This window comes from Sorex fumeus, unplaced genomic scaffold (genome assembly GCF_029834395.1).
Source record: "Sorex fumeus unplaced genomic scaffold, SorFum_2.1 ptg000034l, whole genome shotgun sequence".
Classification (NCBI taxonomy): domain Eukaryota; kingdom Metazoa; phylum Chordata; class Mammalia; order Eulipotyphla; family Soricidae; genus Sorex; species Sorex fumeus.
In genome coordinates this window covers 5,606,728-5,631,111 of record NW_026606091.1, presented here as the reverse complement: position 1 = coordinate 5,631,111, position 24,384 = coordinate 5,606,728, and the positions used below count along the sequence as shown (strand labels likewise).

Below are 24,384 nucleotides of genomic sequence, written 5' to 3'. Positions count from 1 at the left end.
AGCTGTCAATTTAATATCCCCAATCTTTGACCTCTGTAATAAGCAAGGGATAGGTACAGCTACAGGCTGAAGGCTGTATGTGTGGAGCCAAACAGTGCACGTGTTACCTCATTAGATGCATCTTCCAGCTTGTTCTGGTAATCTGTCAAGGTACGCCTCAAAGTCTCAAGGACAACTGAGAAGCTGGGAGGTTTATCTTTGTCCTTGTGGATGCCTCAAGAAAAATATAGGATGAAAATAAACCCTTAAAGTCACAAAGAGACCAAAGCTAAGCAAACAGTAAAAAATACTACAATAGGAGCTGAACAGAAGTTATAAAAACAAGTAGAATCTTATGTATTCTATTATATAGTCATGTATTTATAAACGAGCAATAAAATTAAGTACATAATACATGAAATTAAGGTTTATGGCTACTTTGTAACTAACAGTCAGTCCCACACTATTGTTAATAATGAACTCTGGGTTTTTTTAATCTCCTAAATGTTTGTATACACCTGTTATCCCACGATTGAATTAACAGTCTGTTACTAAAATTGTTTTTGAGAGTTATATACACTTATTGTAGTCCTTATGTTTCTGATCAGTCAAGGCCTATTTTGCTTAAATCGGAATTTCTGAACCCAAGAGCACAAAATTTCCTGTTACATTTTAAAATACTCTTTAATCTTTAAATTCTTAAGTTATAAGTATAAATAAATATAAAAATGCTATTATCTACATGGACACAACATCATGTTTCAATTAAAACCCTTAAAATTGATATTTATTAGTGTAAAACTATGAGTAGTTCCATATTTTTCCCTCCAACTACTTATGGCAATGAGTTACTTAGATAATCAGTGTCTCATGGTCAAATAGGAATCCCAAGTAAAGTTTAACTTTGAAAACCATTTTAAATTGTTTCTTATGCTGCCCTTTAGTTGTTAAAAAATAATTTTTAACTTTTTTTAAAAACCATAGCACAAGTTTATTCATCTCAGAGTATTGGTAATATTTAAATATAAAAATATTTGAAGCTAAGTTTTGGTAAAGGGAAATGTGCTTGATATTTGCATGACTGAGACCTAAACCTGAAAGCTTTGTAACCTTTCCCATGGTGATTCAATAAATAAATAAATAAATAAAATAAAAAATAAATAAATAAATAAATAAAAATATTTGAAGTATTTTTCTCTATATTATAATTTCTCTTCATTATAATTTAAAATATAAATATTAATATGGATAAGGCATACATTTTTAACAAAGATAATTTTTTTTTTTTTGCTTTTGGGTCACACCCAGCGATGCACAGGGGTTACTCTCCTGGCTCTGCACTCAGGAATTACTCCTGGCGGTGCTCAGGGGACCCTATGGGATGCTGGGAATTGAACCCAGGTCGGCCACGTGCAAGGCAAATGCTCTACCCGCTCTACCCACTGTGGGATTGCTCCAGCCCCAACAAAGATAATTTTCAAAAGAGGCATCATCTTTAGAGTATATTTTATTTTCATTGATTCACTCATTCAGTTCATTTACTGGTCTCCTATTTCACTAGTTCTAAACATTAGACAAGGAGTGGATAAGATTGATGTAGTCTTTGTATTCACAGAATCTATAATGTAAAAAGAGGTGAGAGGCCAGAACAGTCGCAATGGTATCACGCTTGCTTCGCACACGCACACCCTGAATTTAACCCCAGCACCACATGAGTTCCGCCAGGAGTGATCCCTAAGCACAGGGTCGGGAGTAAGTCCTAAGCACCACCAGGTGTAGTCCAAAAAACCAAAAAAATAAAAAAATAAATAAACAGGGTAAAGATGGGGCTGGAGCAATAGCACAGCAGGTAGGGCGTTTGCCTTGCATGCGGCCGACCCGGGTTCAATTCCCAGCATCTCATCTGGTCCCCTGAGCACCGCCAGGGGTAATTCCTGAGCGCAGAGCCAGGAGTAACCTCTGTGCATTGCCAGGTGTGACCCAAAAAGCAAAAAATAAATAAATAAATAGGATAAAGAGACATGAAATGATAACATGAAATCATTCATCTACTCTTCAAGTACTTAAATGCCTAAATTCTCATTGGTAGAGTATGGAAGAAGGAAGTAATAAAGGACAGAATGAAGATGAAGAAAATAAAAAATGAAAGAAATTTTTTTGAATAGTGCAATTGTATTCATCTCAGATTACTGGTAATATTCAATGATTTAATATTAGATAATATGTTATCAACAAATATCTAACATTTAAGGTATAATTAAAAGACTATATTAAGTACGGATATATTTTAGAGTTTCTTAAACAGAAAAATATTTAGCTTTAAAAGCAGAAGTATTATGAAAACAATACGTGTCCCGGCAAGGGGGTAAAAAAATACACTGCTCTGAGCCATGATAATGAAGGAGACAGTACTCTTTGTAATGACTATGAGTTAGAAAGACAACTCATTAAAAATTTTATTAAAGGTCTTACACCAAATATATTTTTGAAAAATTGGTCTCTTGCACAAGAGAAAAAATATGTAATGTATAATTCTTTTCTTTTGCTACTATACAAGTGGGCCATGAATAAATCATTCAAGGACACTCGGGAAATCTGCTGGCTTTTACAATAAGGGAGAAAACTTCCTCAGAAATTCAGAAGAATAAAATCATCTCAATATGCGTGTTGAGGGGTAAGGGTACAAAATGCCCCCCTCCTTACTGACCCAGACACATTCTTATATTCTACATAAAATTAAAAGTTTCTTTATCTGAAAATGATTTTACAACCAAGTTCAGACATACAAAGTATGCTTTCTGTCCCAAACACACTCATTATAAAAAGAATATTTACTGGTTCCTTAACATAACGAATGCTTACAAAACAAAATAAAAAGAAGGGGTTGCTCAGACAAAGGAAGCAACTAATTTGATGCTATCTAGTATTGTTGTAATCACTGCATTATGGCAAAAAAAAAAATCAAAACTAAGTTATAAAACTAAGGTCTACAAATGGAGCACCAACAGGGAAAAAAAAATTGGAAAGTAGTCATAGGTGATTTTCCAAAGATCAAAGTCCAAATGAAACAGAAGGCGTCAGGAAAATTTATACTGTGATAATACCAATTCAGTGTACCAGCAAGGTAGAGTGCATATTTTGCATACGGGAGGCCTGGACCACATGCTTCCCCTGAGCACCTCTAGGAACAAACGAAAGCAAAGACCCAGGTAAAACCTCTGAGTATCTGCGAGTGGGGCCCAAACAACAGAAACACAATAATAATGCAATCAAAGTCCCTCTCCCTATCTACATGTATCTCTCACAAGGGCTCCAGCCTGCACTTTTACTTTATTTCAGCCCCTCCCTCTCACTTTATTTTATTCCCCTTCCCTTTTTATTGTTGTTGTGATAACATGTGGTCACACACACTTGGTTACAGTACTCACACACACTTGTTGGCAATGTGCCTGAGATCACATACATTTCTGTAGTGGTCCCATGAGTTCCAAAACACAGCACCACCCGGATCCAGTTCAGAACATGTAGGGGCAGTACACAGATCTAACTGACAGTCTCACGTTTGTAAGATATGCATTTTGCCACTGAGCTATCCCCTAGGCCTCTCTTTCATTTTTAAGTATGTCCAACTCCATATCAATGTATAGGTATACCTTGATCAATTTTTTAATTAGCAACCTACCTGATGGAGTAGGATTTTTTAAAGCTTCATATTTAAACGCTTCCCTTTAGAAAATATCAAAAATGTAAATAATTTTACATGACTCAAAATCATGTTGCTTTTTGTTGGTGATTGCTTTGTTTTTGTTTTTTGTTAGGCAGTGGAGATTGGTGAAGGAACTGGGCCATGCCCAGAAATTCCTGGGTTTACTCCTGACTGTTCAGAGATCACTCCTTGTGATGATCAGGAGACCATATATGGTTCTGGGGTATCAAACTAGGGCAGGGTGTATGCAAGACAAATGTCTGACCTGCTGTACTATCTCTTCATCTTCTCCAAAAACCCATTTTTACAGCTAGTGTTATTATTTCAATAAAATAGACAGACCTCCCCTATAGAAACAATAAATTATAATGAGTAAAGATATCTCTTCAACCTTCTCAACCTTTCTCTTACTTTTACTTCATCTTCCACAAGTTCCAAAAAGTGGAGTGTTAGTATGAAATAATGAAGAGAAAACGTAAGAGCACACACACCATAAAAACCTGAGTTTGTTTAAAAAATATATAATAACTTTTCAAAAAACAAAACTCATAGAACATGAGTAATCTCAAAATGTATATATATATATAATACATATATCCTCAAAATGAAAAAGAAATTAAAAATCCAGGGCGGGAGCAACAGTATAGCGGATAGAGCATTTGTCTTGCAAATGGCCAACCCGGGTTCAATCTCCGGCATCCAATGGCCCCCCAACCCCACTACTAGTGACCCCTGAGCATAGACCCAGGAGTAAGCCCTGAGCACTGCTGGTGCAGCCCAAAATTTAAAATAAATAAATAAATAAAAACTTAAAAAACGTCTATTGCTTAATGTTGATTTATAGCACAGCGGGTAGGGCGTTCGCCTTACAAGCGGCCAACATGGCCGACCCGAGTTCGATTCCTCCGCCCCTCCCGGAGAGCCCGGCAAGCTACCGAGAGTATTCGATATGCCAGACACAGTAACAACAAAGTCTCCAATGGAGACGTTACTGGGCCCGCTCGAGCAAATCGATGATCAACGGGAGGGCCTTTACCTTTACCTTTACCTTTTAATCATGTAGTAAAACAGAAAATAACCTTCAAATAGTTTCACCTAACCTAAAAAATACAAACATGTATTATATTGATGACAGGAAATTGCCTCTTTAATTCTAAAAGTACTAAGCATAAACATTTTCTTGGCATTTATACTATACAAACTCAGTCAACATTCTGTACATGTACTGAAATCATAAACATCCTCATCAACCTGCAAACTGGTGTTCTTAACATGTTGACATCAACATTGCCATTTGTGTTAATTAATCCACACTGAGGCATGTAAAAGTGGTATACACTGGCATCAGTGTGTGAAGGAAAATGGCTACTAACTTTTATTACACATAGAGAGTATTACATGAATCCTGCTTGCTCATTCCCTGTATACTCTGGGAGAGTCAAAAACAAAAACAAAAAGCAAACAAAAAAATTTTTCCTTTACTAGAATTTGAGAATGATACTGGAGAGGAAGTACCAGCATCCTGATGACCTCTGTGTAGCTGAAAAGCTGTGGATAACACTAGAAATAATGTCAAGCTGGGTTCCCTGAATTCAGTGAGGAAGGTTGGATCTCTGCTGACACAATTCAAGCAGTAAAACTTTACTTCCAGAAACAAAATGGACATACTTGTCATATATAACAAGGGAGTCAAAACATAAGCAAAACGGTTTTAACATGGAGATAGCCAGCATTAGTTAACTGGTTACAATGTTCATTTAAAACAGAAATATACTCTACTAAGTGTTATCTGATTTGTAGAAGCAGTAATGCTCTAGTTCTGATTACCAAAGTCAGAGTTTAATCGACATAAATGTGTGTCTTAGTATTCAACTAATACTCAGACGATTGGACTTTGAATTAAAAGGATGGGTCTCCTTTAGGAATCCTAAGATAGTCTTAAAAAATGATATAGCAAATATTCCTCCTTATGTTCCTCAAAGGATCATGCACTGTGTGATGTGTACAGCAATCCTGCATTGGGCACCGGGGGTGGGTTGGGGGAGACATATATTCAACAGGAATAACTTGACATGGGATCTGATCTAAAAGCAATTTCTGGAGAGAGACTTAAAATGCTACAAGGTTCACTAGATATCGCAGGAGCTTATAGAGGTGAGGTAATTAATTCGTTCGGCAAAGGTCAAACTCCAGTGGCATCAATACCTAAAGCTACCTCACAGTACGTCACCACTTTGGAATGTACAGTTGAAAAGGACAGATGTGGACATGTCTATTTTGGTTACCTGCCTCATGGAGTGAGAGATTTAAGGAGGAATATTACATATAAAAAAAAATCAAGTAGAAATTACTAGAAATTTTATCTACCAATAAAATAAACAAAGTAATGTCATATTCCTAGGGACTTTACAGAGATCGGTCACTCCATGGAAGACTAGAAAGATAAACTCGTGATGGTTCCAACCACAATAGGATTCTACTTACCTATTGAGCTTATGCAGAATACAGACAGATGGTTTGACCATGACAGTGAATAACTATAAGCGCAATCACATGTAACTGCCAACTGCAATTGCGGGTAAAGATACAGATTCATTATTGAACCAAATAAATACATTTCTTGGCAAATGGAATGAAGCTGATCTTTTATAAACTTATTTTTAAAAAAAGTCAAAGCTTTTCTTTCAGCTGGCAGTATTAGCAATATACTCACTCTACCGTACCAGAGAGCTATATTAACTTCAAACCTCGACTGCAGTCTACTCTATAAAAATCTTGATACTCTCCATCCTAAAACACACTTGGTACTCTACCAACATAATGATATGATTCTGATTGCTCAAGTTCAAGTCAGTCAAATTTGGCAAACCCTTATAGGCATATTAAAACAAAATTTCAGAATGTTGAAATAAAGTAATTCATCCCTGTAAATATTCTTTTATTGAAAATATTTTTTAGACCAGCAACTAGCCCTCAAAAAATACTGAATACATTAAAACAATTTATTTTGTGACCTGAATTACCCATCACAAAGTAGTTACTGTCTATCTAATTTAGTGTTTCTCAACTTTTCTTCCAAATTGGGTCCCCTTCCAAACTTGTTTTCTTCCTGTGCCCTTTCCTGCACCATTCACCAACTGACCCCTAGTCAAGGTCCCATACTTACACAATTTTCACCTATGACCCCCCAGATAGGAAATGCTGATCTTGGGGCCAGAACAATAATATAGCAAGTAGGGCATTTGTTTTCCTTGCATGCAGCTGCCCTGGGTTAGATCCCCACATCCCATATCGTCTTCCAAGCACCGCCAGGAGTAACTCCTTAGTACAGAGCCAGGAGTAATTCCTGAGCATAGCAGGGTGTGACCCAAAAAAGAAAAAAAGAAAAAAAAGAAATGCTGATCTAATTCACAACTTGGGCATACACTTTTATCATCAACTGAAAATGCTACATATAAAACTGAGAACAAATAAGCCTTGAAGGCACAATATACATGAACAATTACTGCCGATTCCCAAGAACCTTATTCAAATTACATTGCTTCCTCTCCTTTAATCCACACTTCGACCCAGAAGACATTCTCTACAACGTGATTACTAATGAGGGTAAATGGGTTTGATACACGGATAGTTCTGTATAATGTGCTGACACTATTCCAAAAGAGATAGCTGAAGCAAGAAAGTCTCAGTTATGTCCCTGTAGGATAGAGGTAAAATCCTCCCAGTAGGCAGAACTTCAATTAATAGATTTGTCAATTTTGCCTGGAATGAGAGATGACCAAAAGTATAAGTAAGCACCAATACAAAGGTAGTAACTAAGAGTTTGACTGGATGGTCAAGTTGTTGAAAAAGAACGCAACTAGAAAAATGGTAGCAAGGTGGTCTGGACAAAAATAAAAAGTGGAGAAACTGCTTCAAATCCAGTAAGATTTTTTAACATGGTCTTTTGAAGACATGACACTGGCAGAATGATCAGTAATATATGCCATGTACCTCCCATAGCCAGATCCACACTTCCTGGAATCATGGTCACAGTCACGGTCACGGTCCTCCCATTGTTCATCGATTTGCTCGAGCAGGCCCAGTAACATCTCCATCATGAGACTTGTTGTTACTGTGTTTGGCATATCGAATACATCACGGGTAGCTTGAATCAAGTGTTGGAAAGAGAAGTGGTTCATCTATTATCTAATAGTGACAGGTCCACTTTCATCCCAGAAACTATGAATACTATCAATCCAAATATTAATTTCCAAGACAGGAATGCCTCTACAATGGGACACAGTAATGTCTTCACTAGAACAGATATGCCAAGAAAATAAAATTTTAAAAAAGCTGTGGCAGGACAACTGACCCTGTTTAGCAAAACAAAAAGTTTATCAAAGTCCTGGAAGACAGAACTCAAAAGGCTGAAGCACATTTTTTTGCATCTGTAAGGGCCTCAACTTGAGTCTACAGTCCCACATGGACCCCTGAGACTATTGTGTGTGTCCAAATGGCTTCCCCAAAACCACAAAAGAGCCCATTTTCAAAAGAAAACAAAAAGCAAAGAAAGAGCTTATAGACCACCCTACTGTTGTTCTTACTTGTTTTTTTTGGTTTGGGGACCTACACACAGTTGTGCTCAAATCTTACTTCTGGTTCTGTGCTTAGAGATCACTCCTAGTGGTGCTCAGGGACCACGTGGGATGCTGGAGATCAAACCAGGTCAGCAGCATGCAAGGCAAGCACCTTAATTCCAGTGCTATCAATCCAAATATTAATTGCCTCTGTTGTCCACAACTATTGCTGCTGATTGATGAAAATTAATGAACTAGTAATGCCATTTGTCGGTTAATCCAAAAATTAAATTAAAATCAGTGTCTTAAAGAGATATTTGTAAATTAATGTTCATAGAGCACTGTTCATAATAGTCAAACAATGGAAAGAACCCAAAGCCATCAACAAATGAATAAATAAAACATGATATATGTAAAACAATACGATATTACTTAGTCCCTAAAACAAATTCCTATCCTATGTTATAATAAGAATGAACTCTAAAGTCATTATACTTAGCAAAATAATCCTATCACAAATTCAAATATTATACTGATTCCACAATATGAAGCAGTTAAAATACTCATATTCATAAAAACAAAAAGCAGAAAGGTGGTTACCAGAGAGTGGGGGTGAGAGATAGGGGATACAATGGTTAATTTTATGTGTAAACTTGACTAGAGAAAGGGGGCTCTGATATTGGCTAAACATTATATTTGGTGTGACTAAGAATTTTTCTGGATAAGACTGTCATTTTAAATCAGTAGACTGAATAATGATAGTTCTCCCACCATGGGTGAAAGCTAGTCAATCCAAGAAAGTTCCTAATAAAACAAAAGACTGCATAGAAAAGGTCATATCCTCCTCTCTGCAAACTGAGACAGTTGTCCTTTGTTATTAAACTCAGATATAGTTTGGAATCTATACCTTCAGCTCTCCTGGTTCTTAGGCCTTGACAGGCAGACTGGAAGGAACCATACCGAAGACTTTAAGGATCTCCAGCTTGCCAAGTACAGATCTTGGATTCCTCAACATGTGTAACTGCGTAATTAATAAACGATTCCACTCACTCCATTGGATTTCACAAATGAAAGCAATGAGTGTGATTAAGGGGGGAGGGATATGAGGGGTGGTAGATCTGGTTTGTAAACTCAATTAATTGTGATGTAAGGAATAAAAAAGAAAAAATAGCAAATGGCAGGGCTGGAGATATAGTACAATGGGTAGGTTGTTTGCCTTGTACCCTACCTACTTGGGTATGATCCCCAGCATCCCATATGGTCCCCTGAGCCCCACCAGGAGTAATTTATGAGTGCAGAATGAGGAGTAACCCTTAAGCACACCAGTGTGGCCCAAAAACTCAAAAATAAGTATTTTTAATATGAAATTATATCAAAGATCTGTGTACTGTTCTCACATGCATCCCCCAGTCTCTCAGTAATCCACGAAATGCTACTTAAAACATACTAGTTATGAGGTTTAAGGTCAATAACAATTCTCAAAAATATCTAGGAGCCAGAATATAGCTCAGCAGCAGAACACTTGCCTAGCATGAGTAAAACCCTGGGTTCAATCCCTGGCATCAAGAAGGGGGAAAAAAGCAACTAGATCAAGGTAATAATCCTTTTTTAAGAAATAGAAAAAGAAGAGGAGAAGAAATTCTAATTTCTTGTTCTGATTTCCTCAGAGCAGTTTCTGAGATGGCCCAACTCCTGGGTAATATACACATGCTAAAAGTATTAAATGTTTCTGCTATTATTTCCCAGGTCCTTTAGTCACCCTAGGAGGAAAAACAAGAATACCTCTAGAATAGTACATATGATTTCCTCAGGGAAAGAAAAGAAATAGACTGGAAGACCATGCCTCAGTCATCACAAATGTCAACCACCCAGAGGAGAACCCAGAGCTAATCTGTAACAAAAATTTCCTTCTTTGAATCTAATGAAGAAAAAAAAAACCATTATATCTGTTTGCTAACAACCTGAGGCAGAGGTAAAATTGTACTAGAATGAACACTTGAGGCAGACAGACTACATATATTTGAAATGGGAAAAAATTTTTCCCCAAAAGGAGGTGGAAGAGGAAAATAATAACAAAAACAATAATAATTACAATTCCAACAGAAAGTAGAAAAAAACTGCCCTGATGGGATAAATTGAAGGTATCTAGTCTAATGACAGTAGGTAATCAAAGTGACATTTCTAAGCCCTGAAGATTGCATACCTTTTCCAATGCAGGTCAGTCTCTCTGGTGACTCCTTGTAGTCTGCTACCCATAGGACTGCTGTACTTTAGGAAAAACCTTCTTGCCCAACTTTATTATCTCAAACACTAAACTTTAAAAATTGTTCTTTGCCCTAATATAAATTCAGCAGTCATTTTATTCATTCATATTCAACAAATATTTATTGAACACATGCCTTATGCCAACTGTTGCCTCTAGCTGCTAAAATACATTAATTAGTGAACAAGACAAATCGCCTTTGCCTCAGGTGCTTGAATATTTGTAATAGTTAATTCTACATGTTCACTTGATCGGGCAAGAAATAATCAGATAACTGGTAAATATTATTTGGGTTATGTGTGGGAGGGTCTTTCTGTAAGTGATTAGCGTTTGAATCAATAGAAGTAAAGAAGGTCTGCTCTCACCAGAGTGGGCTAGCATTACTTCCAACTCATTGGCTCTCCCTAGACTCAAGCTGACAGCACTTCCCATCCACCTCTACAAGAACAAAAATGTGGAAGAAAAACATATTCTCTCTTCTTGAAATGAAATTTGCATCTTCTGCCCTCACACAATGAAGTTTATGGTCCTTGAGTCTTTGGACTCTAGAATTTAAATCAGAACCAGGTTCTTTAGGTCTTCAGATGCAGATTAAGTCATATAACCCTTCTTTTATTCTTCAATTTACAGAAGACAGTTCAGAGCATTTCTAAATATCCATAACTATACCAATTCCTATGACAAAATTCCTCTAATATATAGCTTGTCAGTTGTTTCTCTACAAATCCCTGAGTAAGATAGCTAAAACAATGTGTTTTACACAATACATTATTAAACAACATAAGGAACATAAGTACTATGGAAGGAGGAGAGAGATACAATAGAGTAAGGAGTGAAGGAATGAGGTACATGGCATGGGAATACGTAGTGAATGAGCTTTAGGAGATAGTAAGAGCGTATATACAAAGAAAATTTTAAGAAGCTATGGTAAGAACTTCTTACCATAGAGGCAAGAGTTACACTGTTAACTGGTTATACTGATTAATATAACTCAAGAACTTGTGCAGTAGAAAGAACGACCAGCACAAAGGTCCTCAAGGCAAAAGCATCCCTGCTATGCTAAATAGACAGTAGGAAGAATGGCATGCAATAGGAAATTCAGGGTTTCCAGGAAAGAGGCGCCTGGTCAAAAGGGATTGCCTTGCAAGTGTAAAGCCATAGTTCATTCCCCGATCTGATGCACTGATTTCTGCTCTTCGTTCCTTGCAGTTCTACAATCTGTGATCCCCAGCACTGCAAACAATTTCCAATCACACTGCAGCCAGATGTGCATGGCATGGCAACTAAAAAGTGTTCAGTACCCCAACAAGCAACACAACTTAAAAAAAAAGTGTGAGCCTCATGACCATGAAATGTGACTCCGTGCAAGCACACATACAGAACAACAAATAAATAGGTGAACCCCCGCATTTGAAGGTGAGTAAACAAGTAAACACCTCCATCTGATTTGACCCTTAGTGAGAAACACAACTTACACACTCAATCCCACAAGCCATGCGTGTATGCAACCCTGGGCCACCACAACAGTTAACAACAACAAAGGGAAGGAGAGGGGAACAAAAGTAAAAGGGGTACGTCATGAGATTGAAGAGTGACAGAGAGCGACCAGTGATAGTCCAAAGGGCAGGGCACTTGCTCGTACACTGGGCTCTATCCCCAACACCCTATATGTTCCCCAGAGCCCACCAAGGGTGATCCCTGAGCAGAGAGCTAGGAGTAAGCTCTGAGCACAAGAGGTGTAGTCCAAACACACACACATACACACATACACACACAGTTTAATAAAATGAAGAGTGACAGAGGATAAGGGTAGATCACATAGGGTCTTTCAAGTCATTGTTAATTTTAAGTGAAATGCAGATTGGAATCAATAAGGCTTACAACAAAGGAATAATATGTCTTAAGTTTTCAGATGATCATTGTGATGGCTACAGAGAAACAAGACTGCATGTTAGCAAGGTAGAAGCAGACTGACCAGTTCTAAGGAGGTTGGAGCAACAGAAAACAAAGTGCAGACTATCACACTGACCCACTTGAGTAAGAAATTGAGTCCTTTACGTAAATTCCTTAACATGTTTAACTCAGACTTCACACTGTAGCATTATAGCACTGTCATCCCGTTATTCATCGATTTGCTCAAGCAGGCACCAGTAACATCTCCATTGTGAGATTTGTTACTGTTTTTGGCACATCGAATATGCCAAAGGTAGCTTGCCAGGCTCTGCCGTGTGGGCAGGATAATCTCAGTAGCTTTCCAGGGCTCTCCTAGAGGGAAGGAGAAATTGAACCCAGGTTGGCCACGAGTAAGGCAAACACCCTACCCGCCGTGCTAACACGCCAGCCCCAGACTTCGCACTATCCTGCATATTAAGATAGAACTTGTGGGGACAATCTGGTACTGTACAAAACTGAAAATCCTGAAGAAGAAAAGAAGAAAAAAATACCTAGTAATAACTATGAACTTCGAACTATTAAAACTTATTCAAGAAAACAGTTTTGAGTCATTCCAGTTTAAAAGTGCAAATGAAAAAAAATTCATCCTCCCTCTCCTCTCTGGAAAGAAAGATGGCGGCCGCATGGGAGCCTGGTGGAGAGCAGTTCTGAGCCGGGGGTGGGGGTGTGACTGAAACCTCATGGGACGGGGGGGGGGGGGGGGGGGGACGTTCCGGCCCGTCCTTCACGCCCTACCGAGGTCACCAGTTGCCCCCCATGAGCGGCTCTCCAGCACGGCCACGGCCCCAGAAGCACAGAGACCAATCTCTTAACTATCTGACTCTCAGTAGAAATACTTCCAGGGTTAATAAATAAAATAGCAGAAATTCAAAATCATTTAATTCTTGAACCCAGCTATAGAAAGCAAATCATTTCACAATGCTTTTTCAGCATGGCTGATTTGGGGGGGGCAGTAAAGTCTAAATAATAATGGTGCAACTTTTATCGAAACAATGAAGCTAGTCAAAATAGATAGAGTGTTAACTAGAATTCATCTGACCCACAGGCATTGGGGGTGGGGTGGGGGTTTATTGGGGTCCTTCGTGGTGAAAAATAAGTACTGGTAAAGGGAAATGTGATTGATATTTGCATGACCGAGACCTAAACCTGAAAGCTTTGTAACTTTTCCCACAGCGATTCAATAAATAAATAAATAAATAAAAAATTTTAAAAAATCCATCACCATCACTCTAAAGTTAATTCAGATAGGGGTAGTTACTGAATTATATACAACTTAAGGTAAAAAGAGATCATAAAAGGGGGTAAATCAATATTGTCTATTTGTCATACTGCAAGACAGAATCTCCCTTGATGATCATTCGCACAATAACTGCATTAATTCTGTGACAAATGCTAAGTCTGCACATTACTCACATAGTAAAACTTTGCCCCTATTGAAAATAGATTTTTCTCTAAGACATGTGTACTATGAACTATATTTATGCTTATACATACACATATATTTATTAGACAGACATGCACATACATACATCATTGCATTATCATCAGAGACAGTGTTTTACTACTTCATCTCAGAGGAACAAAGAAAGTTTTGTCGTTGTGCAGTTGATAGAGTACGAAATTTCAAATTTTTAGGTATTTCCATAAAATATTGAGCAATAAGTTTTATTATGTATATACTTCCTAGTAAAGCAAAAAAAATGCCAGGTGAGGTGCTTGCCTTACACGCAACTGACCTGGATTTGATCTGGTACCTCATATGATAACCTGAGCACCACCAGCAGTGACCCCTGAACACAGAGCCAGAGCAAAGTCCGGAAGACAGCAGATTATGGCTCAAAACCAAAAAATAAAAATAATAATGTTCCAAAGCTCAACTTAACCTGTAAGGAATTTTATTCTGTATATCTTTTAGAAAAAATAGTTGAGTCAGAAAACACTAAGTAATCCAAGGATAACAGTATTGAGAGGGCGGGAAATGGCAGAAAAGCATAAATATTTAAGTCAAAGCTACTACATAGCATGCATGATAGTATAATGACAAAAAAATTAAGAAAGTATAAATCATGTAAAGTAATCATTACCCAACTAATGCTTTTAACAGTTCCCAAAACTGTTCTGCCTAATACACAATTTTTATAGCTGTTTATCATACTAAAACCAAAAAACGTTTATATATGCATATACATATATATTACCTACTATATAATATACAGATAGCACCTACCAAAACAATATATATGTGTATTATATGGTAGTAGGAAATAAAGGAAAAAAATAGCTTAGAAATCAACAGCCTAGAATCCATACTATGTTGCAGTCTGTGTCCTACATAACCTTTTGAATGCATGACCTTTAAGTTGGTGAAGGTTGCCTCAGAATTTGGCTCAGTTTGATGGAAACATCTGTTCCCCTCGCAGGTATACTGTAAGGACTTTTTTCTCAGTTGGATTCAGAACACAGCAAGCGAGCCCTTGTCTGTCCAATCACACAGACCCCAACACTTGTAAATCAAGTTCTGGGAGGACAACAGCAGGTCCACGTTCCATCACCCTTCCCCAGCCAGCTAGGCCAACTGACTGCTGTGAAAACTGCTCTTATCATGTCATCAAATCAAAACATGTTGAGATGAGGGACTAGAAGAGGCATCTGCAGAATTCCCAAAATGTAGTGACTTTGGAACATTGACAGATGCATCTGTCATTTTACACCTCCAACTAACCTGATGTCCACTGGCCCGACGCAGTAAAGCTGTCCAAGATCGATTCCAATTCTTTGACGTTATTTTCACATGTCTCCACTAGAAAGGCTTGGTGCTTCTTAGCCTTTTAATTAATAAAAAATAAAAACATACAATAAGATCACAAATTGTAAGAGCTGTGGATTTTTGGTATGAACATAGGTAAAAAATTAAGCATAAAGAAACTAAAAATTACTCAACTGTAATTTTTTAGGGAAAAAACATCTTTCCTTCCTCAATCCTTTCTCTAGGTGACTTAAAGTAACATTGTACAAGGTCTCAAAAAATGTTGAGGCCTTGGTGCCCAGGACTATTCTAAGTATTTTATAAACATTTTTTTCCTCACAACAGCTGTGAGAGAAGAATTATTATTACCCAAAATTTATAGATAAGGAAAGAGATACAAAGAAAATAAGGAATACTGCAAACTGCTCATGTTTGCAGTCATGTAACAAATTGCCAAATGGTGGTCAAAAGTGAATGCAGTAAGATGATTAAAAAGTAATCACAGGGCCAGAGAGATAGTACAACAGGTAAAGCGCTTGTCTTGCATGCAGCAACCCAGATTCACTGCCTGGTATCACATATAGTCCTGCAGCACTGCCAGGAGTGATTTCTTTGCCCAAATACCAAGGGGGAAGAAAAGTAATCATAATAGTGCACTCAAGAGAGATAGTAGCTAAAGTTAGGGTCTTTACAGTGTTAAATAAGGGGTAGACAGGTGAATGTTCTTAAGGGTGGTGGGAGGTATGTACACTGAAAATGTAGGATGTTAGAACTCACTAACACTGAGTTTGATAGAATTTAATGAAGTCAGGAAAAGTACAAGAGGAGTCAACTGATCTCAAGTTTTGAGCTAGAAGAAATGGGGTGCATCTCAACAGTTATAATACTATGGTATAGAGGTCTTCTTTGGACAGCATTCTTAAAAATTAATTTGCAAGCTTATTTTTGGCTGTCAGCCTAACCATGAACTTTTATCATCTATCAAAGATGGCTTTCAGACATATTTGTCAGCACAATTTCTGACAAATAACAGATCCTATTAGGACTGGGGCCTCCTCCACCCAGATCCACATCCTCCAGTATGTAGGTGTTACACCCACCAACTGCCCCCGGCGCCGTGTAATCCCATCAACAGCCAAGACCCAGAGACTAAAAACCCTGCTCTTGGAAGAGAACAGAACAGAGTCTCCTGCCTCCGTGCCTGGCTGTCCTCACCAGGGCCCCTTGGAGGAGAGTGGGTTGAGTTTCCCTCCCCACCCCAAGCAGAGCCCCAGCAGCTGAAGACCTCCAGTTCCAGACACAGCCATGCTTAAGACCACTCTCCACACATTCGGACGAGCCTCACACATAAAGGAACCAGCCGAGAAACCCAGGTGTGCGGGACCCGGGGCTTAGATCTCCAAGCCTGCTCAGATCAGGACTGGGCTTCCTTCACCCAGATCCCCCATCTTCCAGTATGTAGGCGTTACACCCACCAATTACCCCCGGCGCCATATAATCCCATCAACGGCCAAGACCCAGAGACTAAAAACCTTGCTCCCGGACATCTTATTACCTAGTTCTTACTCTGGAGAACCTGGCAGGCTACCAAAAGTATCCTGCCCACAAGGCAGAGTCTGGCAAACTCCCCGTGGCATATTTAATATGCCAAAAACCAGTAACAATGATGGGTCTCATTCTCCTGACCCTGAAAGAGCCCCAAATGTGGCACTTTTTTAAAAAATCTCAGGGCTAGGACGAAGGAAATGTTACTAGGGCCTGCTCGAGGTAATCAATGAACAACAGGATGACAGTGACAGATATTTGAACTAAGTAAACATATTTGAACTAAAAACAGATACAGAGGGGGCTGGAGCAATAGCACAGTGGGTAGGGCGCTTGCCTTGCACGCAGCCGACCTGGGTTCAATTCCCAGCATCCCATATGGTCCCCTGAGCACTGCCAGGACTGATTCCTGAGTGAAGAGCCAGAAGTAACCCCTGTGCATCGCCGGGTGTGACCCAAAAAAAGAAAAAAAAACCAGATATAGAAGGCAACTGTGCATAATGATGAAAAACTCAGGGGAGAGATCAGGTATAAATCTATGTTTGAAGGGAATAAAAGAGAAAAAAAAATAGGTCAGGACAAAACTTTAAGAAACTCCAGAGATCAAAAGTTAGGAAAGAAAAATCTGGACTGGCAAGATAGTACAGTGTTTAGGACACTTGCCTTGACATAGCTGACCCAATTTCAATCTCCAGCACCCCACGTCTAATCCCCACCAGAAAAGATCAATGAGAACAGAGCCAGGTGGCCACACACCACCAGGTGTGGCCACAAAACCAAGAAGAAAAAAGAAGGAAGGAAGGAAGGAAGGAAGGAAGGAAGGAAGGAAGGAAGGAAGGAAGGAAGGAGTCAGTAAATATGATAAAGAAAAGAAATAAAAACAGATGAGTACAATATCCTGAAAAATCAAGGTAAGAGACAATTTTAAGGATAATTATCAAGTCAGATATCACAAAGGTCTTGATAATGAAATTTTTATCATGAAATTTCAGATAAAAAGTGTTTATTGTGGAAAATGTACACTGGTGGAAGGATGGGTCTTCAATCATTGCATGACTGAAACTCAATCATGAAAGTTTTGTAACTATCTCACAGTGATTGAATAAAAAAAAATTTTGAAGTGTTCAATGGGCATGAGGATAAAGGCACCAAAGGAGGAATGCTTCTAGAACATAATATAAAATAAATAATGTAGAAGAAAGGAAAGACTAGATATTATAGGACAAATTTCAGCTTTTTATACCATTATGTTAAAGTAATTATTTTTTATTAGGTGTAAGTGATCTAACACTTTTCTAATTCTCTTGAAAAGTTATCCTTCACCTTCCTGAACTATACTAATTTCTTCTTTTAACTTTTCTCAGCACTTACAGTAATTATGATTCTACATTTACTTCAGAAGTCTTTTAATGAATGTCACAGAATGCAGACCCATGAGAGAAGTAAATATATACGTTATCTTCACCAATGAATCACCAACACCTAGAGAACATGAAGTATTTTAATAAAAATTAAGGGGCATTCACTGGTGGTTGCTGCTCGGATCTCTCTTCACTCATCCATGTGCCTCCTCAGCTTCTGCAACCAGGTCTGACAAGCACAGTCTGGCTGAGATTAAGAAATTAAAGAGTCAAAGTTGAAGAAGAAGAAACAAGAGAAGAAAACCCCTCTGCCTTCTAAAGAAACAACTGAACAGGAGAAACAAGCTAGCAAATCATAAGGCTCAAACACCACCAATATGGATTGTGTGCTGCACAAGCACTGCCTTCTTATTTTACTTCTTTTAGCTTTTTAACTTTGTTAAGATCACGAGGTTCAAAAAAGTTTAAAGTTAAATGACAAGCTGCCCCTTTTCACATTTAGGATTTGAGAACTACTGAAAAGGAGGCAGATGCCTTACCTCTCGTCTGTCTGGAAGGAAAAGAACTTGCATGTACGTTGGGAGAAAAAATAAGATGGGTGGGACATGAGATTAATTTAACACCCAATTGATTCAAAGTGTGTCCTGCAGGCTGTACAACATAATTTAATCTGATGACTTTTTTTTCCTCTGAATGGTTTAATTATATTGTCACTGTCAATGTGACAATATAATTAAACCATTCAGAGGGAAAAAAAGTCATCAGATTAAATTGTGTTGTATTGAAATGCATAATTTTAATATGCAAATAAGGTTTTAAAATCTGAAAAAATAAAATAAAAATTAAAGAACGAAAACTAGCACATGCTCTTTACAAAAGACTGATAGCTCCTTGAGAATTCATTCACAGACTTGATGGGAATGCTTCTCTTCACCAACTAATATGGAAGGATCTCTAAACTGCATTGTTAAGATTTAAAAAAAAAACAAGAGCAGGGAAAGAGTCTGCTCATCCTTAGTCTCATTTTTTTAATGTCATTATTGGTTTTGTTGTTGTTCTTTGTGAGTATATTATATAGCTTAGATAGCAGTCCCTAATCTAATGATGATTGTATATAAATGTTTTCTCTCTTCCTGTAGGCTATTTCTTTATTTTAGCTTGAGTTTCTTTTGCCATACAAAAATTCCTAAGTTTGGGGCTAGAGATAGTACAGCAGATAAGGTGCTTATCTTCATGTGGCCAACCTGGGGTTCAATCCCCTGCATCCCATGTAATCCCCCAAACCCCGCCAGGAGTAATTTCTGAGTGCAGACCCAGGAGTAATCCCTGAGCAGCACCCATTTGTACAAAATTACAATATGTATCCCCCAACCAAGTGTCCATCACCCACTCCCACCTCCTCCTGTCACACAGTTGCCTTTCGGTTGCCCCCACCCCTTACCCCACTACTTGGTACTCTGAGTTTTGTAATGATCCCCTCTATTCCTTTGTTTTTCAGGCCTGTGTGTGATCCTGAGTCATTGAAACAGTATCAACAACAATGAGGAAAAGAGAAGGGATTTGAGAACTAGAGTCAAATGGACAATATTAATGTATCAATGGCCACAAACAGAATTTGTGACGAGGGCTGTGTGGTTTAGTAATAGAGTGTATGCCTCAGTTGTCTAAGGTCCTGGATTTGATTCCCAGTATCACAAAAAATAAAGAAAAAAATAAGTTTTAAAGCCACAGGAAGCATTAAGAATCAATTACTCAAGTTATTGGTCACTCTTAATTATTAAGTATTCTAATGACTTATTCAATTCTTTTAAAATTTATATTATGCAGCCGAAGACCTCCAGAACCAGCCACCACCATGCTGAGACCACTCTCCACACGCATGAAGGTACCGGCAGAGGAACAAAGGCTTGCAGGTCCCAGGGCTGAGATCCCCAAGCCTGCTCGGATCGGGACTGAGCATCCTCCACCCAGATCCTCCAAATTCCAGTAGGCGGGGGTCACACCCACCAACTGGCCTCCTGGCGCCATGTAATCCCATCAATGGCCAAGACCCAGACACTATAAAACCCAGCTCTCGGAAGCGCGAGGCCGCATTCGCAGCCTTGTGACATCTTATTATCTCATTCTTACTTTGGACAATCTGGCAGCTACCAAATGTAACCTGCGCACACAGCAGAGTCTGGCAAACTCCCCATGGCATACCCAATATGCCAAATACCAGTAACAATGATGGGTCTCATTCTCCTAACCCTGAAAGAGCCTTGAATATGGCACTTTTTCAAAATCTCAGGACTAGGACAAGGGAGACGTTGCTGGGGCCTGCTCGAAGCAATCGTAATCGTGATCATGATGCTCGTGAAAAATAAAATAAATCAACCAAAAGATAAAAATAAAGCCATCACTTTATTCACATTTTATATTTAATATAAATTGTATTATATATAATTGTTATATATTAATATATAATTAATTTTATTCTATAATATATATTATATTATAGAGACTATAAAACCAAGCTCCCAGAAGAGAACAATGGAGAGTCTCCTGCCCCCGCGCCTGGCTGTCCTCGACGGGGCCCCTCAGAGGGAAGCAGGTTGAGTTTCCCTCCCCATTCCCGAGCAGAGCCTCGGCAGCTGAGGACCTCTGCGACCCAGCCACAGCCGTGCTAATACCACTCTCCACATGCTCAGATGAGCCTCACGCATGAAGGAACTGGCAGAGGAACCCAGGTATGCAGGACCCGGGGCTGAGATCTCCAAGCCTGCTTGGTTCAGGGCTAGGCCTCCTCCACCCAGATCCCCCAGCTTCCAGTAGCTAGACAGTAACACCCACCAACTGCCATGAAATCCCACCAACAGCCAAGATCCAGAGACTATAAAACCAAGCTCCCGGAACTAGACCTCTTATTGTCTAGTTTTTGCTCTCAGAGAACCCAGCAGGCTACCAAAAGTATCCTGCCCGCATATATGCCTGACTGACAACACCTGTAAAGGTGATTAGAGGCTGCCCCCAAAGCCTCCATCCCTCTCAGAGAGTCCAGCAGGCTACCTAGAATATCCCCCGCACGGCAGAGCCTGGCAAGCTACCCATGGCGTACTCAATATGCCAAAAACATTAACAATGATGATTCTCACTCCCCTGACCTTGAAAGAGCCTCCAATAGGCCACCAGGCTACACTAGCACATGAGAGGGATGGATGGAGACGTTACTGGCGCCCGCTCGAGCAAATCTATGAACAATGGGATGACAGTGACAAACTGTGTATAACAGAATTATATATAATATATAATTATATATAAATTATAAATCCCGTTGTTCATGGATTTGCTCGAATGGGCCCGGTAACCTCTCCATTGTGAGACTTGTTACTGTGTTTGGCATATGAATACATCACAGGTAGCTTGTCAGGCTTTGCCGTGCGGGCAAGATACTCTCGGTAGCTTGCCGGGCTCTCCAAGAGGGGCGGAGGAATCGAACCCGGGTCAGCCAGGCCGGCCATGTGCAAGGCAAATGCCCTACCCACTGTGCTATCACTCCAACCCAGACATAATTAACATACAGAATTTAACCTAGGGGCAGAGCAACAGTACTATGGGTAGAGTGCTTGCCTTGCACACAGCTGACCAAAGTTTAATCACCAAGCCCCACCAGGACTTATCCCTAAGAGCAGAGCCAGAAGAAATCTCTGAGCACCTGTGGGGTGCACTCACCCACCAAAAAAAATTAAAAAGTTACTCTAGGAACAAAGTATCTTAATGTTATTCCAGCTAACCCACTAAATTTCAAATGAACATTTACTGATGACCCGCCATGAACAAAGCACTACTTTGTATGCTGTGATGAATTCACAATTGGTATGCACAAGGGGTTGACGCAGTCAAAGAAGGTTCAGAGAAACTTGTGATTGAACTTGTGATTGAAATATTTTCATGTGTAATTGAAGAGCAGTCAAGCTTGATTAAAAAGAACAATAAGTGAGGTAAATGAGGTCAAAAAAAAAAATGGTTCAGTGGCCCAGAATGCATTTTTTGCAGGGAGGAAGGAGGCTGACTTCAATCCCCAGCACTGTATGGTCCCCCAAGGACTTCCAGGCGTGACCCCCAAGCACTGAGTTAGGAATCGCCCCTGAGCACTGCAGAGTATGACAACCCCGCTTTAAAAAAGGTTTAATAATCATTAGATATTATAATTACACGGATATCAAAGAGATAGTACAGTGGTTAATTTGCTTGCCATTCACATGGCTAACCCGAGTTCAATCCCCAGAACCCCGTATGATCCTCGACCTCGCAAGCAGTGATTCCTGAGTGCAGAGCCAGGAGTAAGCTATGGGAATAGTGAGACATAGCTCAAAAACAAATCAGAAAAATTATAATTACAATTATAAAAATGAAAATAGTTATAGTTCCATAACCTTTGTTATACTTAATGTGCTACATTTCACGTACTGCTAAGACACATGAATTTCTAGGTTAATCTAATATGCCATTCTTTTCATTTTTATTTTTTGTAATTATGTTTCTTTGAGTCTACAGAAGCCTATACCTTGGCTGACCCATTCAATACCCAGAATCATATGGTCTCCCAACTACAGCTGGGTGTGGCCCATTTTAAAAGAAATACAATCACGGATTTTTTTTCCTAACTCAGAAAAAAATGCCAAATGAATGTCTATTTAAAAAAAAAACACTTAATGCCACAAAAAAATGATATGAGCTTTTAAAGCAACATAAAAATACATGGGCAAAGATTTGTCTAGAAATTGGCATTCTATTAATGGGGGAGAGGAAGGGAAGGAATGGACTCAAGCCAAAAACAAGTCAAAAGCAGTAAGGAACTCTTTTAATATAAGTTTTTAAAAAGCTAAATAGGGCAAAGCAAAAAAAAATTTTTTAGCTTTTTTTGGGGGAGGTCACATCAGGCAATGCACATGGGTTACTCCTGGCTCTGCATTCAGGAATTACTCCTAGAGGTGCTCGGGGGACCATATGGAATGCTGGGAATCAAACCCAGGTCAGTCACGTGCAAGGCAAACACCCGACCCACTATGCTATCGCTCCAGCCCACAAATGTATTTTTAATAATAGAATTTTAACCATACATTTACCTTTTTAATAATGATCTATAATTTCTGAAATATATGCCTCAACTAAGCATTATATTTTAATTTAAATAATACTTTAAGCTATTACAAAGAAACTGTATAAAGACTGGGAAGCATCAGATTGTTTAATCAATGTCACATAATTTGCTCTACAACTCACCTTTTCATCATATCTTCCACTGATTTTCCTAGTTACCATTATTACATTTCCAGTGGACTTAGGACTCAAGGAGTGACTGCTAGGCAGAACTAAACATAATGGTTCCAGTTTTCATGATATCACTACCCACAGCTTTTCCTTGATGTCAATGACAATATCTTGTCACCGCCTTCCCGTTGTTCATCGATTTTTGCTTGAGCGGGCCCAGTAACGTCTCCATTATGAAACTTCTTGTTACTGTGTTTGGCATAACAAACACTTCAGGATAACTTGTCAGGCTTTACCGTGTGGGCGAGATACTCTTGGTAGCTTGCCGGCTCTCCGAAAGGGGCGGAGGAATCGAACCCGGCTCTGCCGGGCTGGCTGCACCCAAGACAAACGCCCTACCACTGTGCTATCGCTCCAGTCCATTAATATCTTAGTTCCTTATAAAAAAAATCTTACTATTTTTTCCCTCCTCCCATTCCTATGATGATTCCATAGACGGAAGAGTTCTATGATCCTGAATGCTATGACAAAACGTCACCATCTCCTATGCAGTCTTATTTTTCAGTACATGCTAATTCTAATCTAAACATGGATATTGAAACAATACATTATCCCTCTTCCCCTCTTTCGTATCTTTCTCTCTCTCTCTCTCTCTCTCTCATTCATATGAATATAAATACAGACACAAAAATACATCTACTCTTTTGCCAAGTCAAAAATGAGATTTGAACTGATCCACACAACTAATTGGGGTTGGGGGCTAAGGAGCTGTGTTGGGGTTCTTGGGAGAGGCACACTAGTGATGGGTGTGGTGTTGGAACTATGCATGACAAACCATGATTAACTATAAACCACAGAACCTCAAAAATGAACTAATTGAAAAATAAAATTTGAATTTTTTAAAGTTATTGATACACAAGAATAATTTCCAAAAAGCTTTACCAATTTAAGTAGCCAGCCAACGATAAACGTTTAAGTACAAGAAATATACTTAAACATTCAATGAACAGGATTTAATA

At 38.8% G+C, this 24,384-nt stretch overlaps 1 protein-coding gene and 1 pseudogene across 1 annotated transcript in view; one reads left to right on the top strand and one right to left on the bottom strand.

The window, feature by feature from the left end:
• Positions 1–24,384, bottom strand: part of CCDC171 (coiled-coil domain containing 171) — a 339,207-nt gene that overhangs the window by 231,947 nt on the left and 82,876 nt on the right. Inside the window, exons 9-10 of the mRNA XM_056117342.1 lie at positions 15,183–15,285; positions 108–214 (exon numbers count right to left, since the gene is read on the bottom strand). Of these exons, the coding sequence (XP_055973317.1) occupies positions 108–214; positions 15,183–15,285 (210 nt within the window). The remainder of the gene's footprint in view (positions 1–107; positions 215–15,182; positions 15,286–24,384) is intronic.
• LOC130026545 (thymosin beta-4-like) lies at positions 15,664–18,471 on the top strand (annotated as a pseudogene).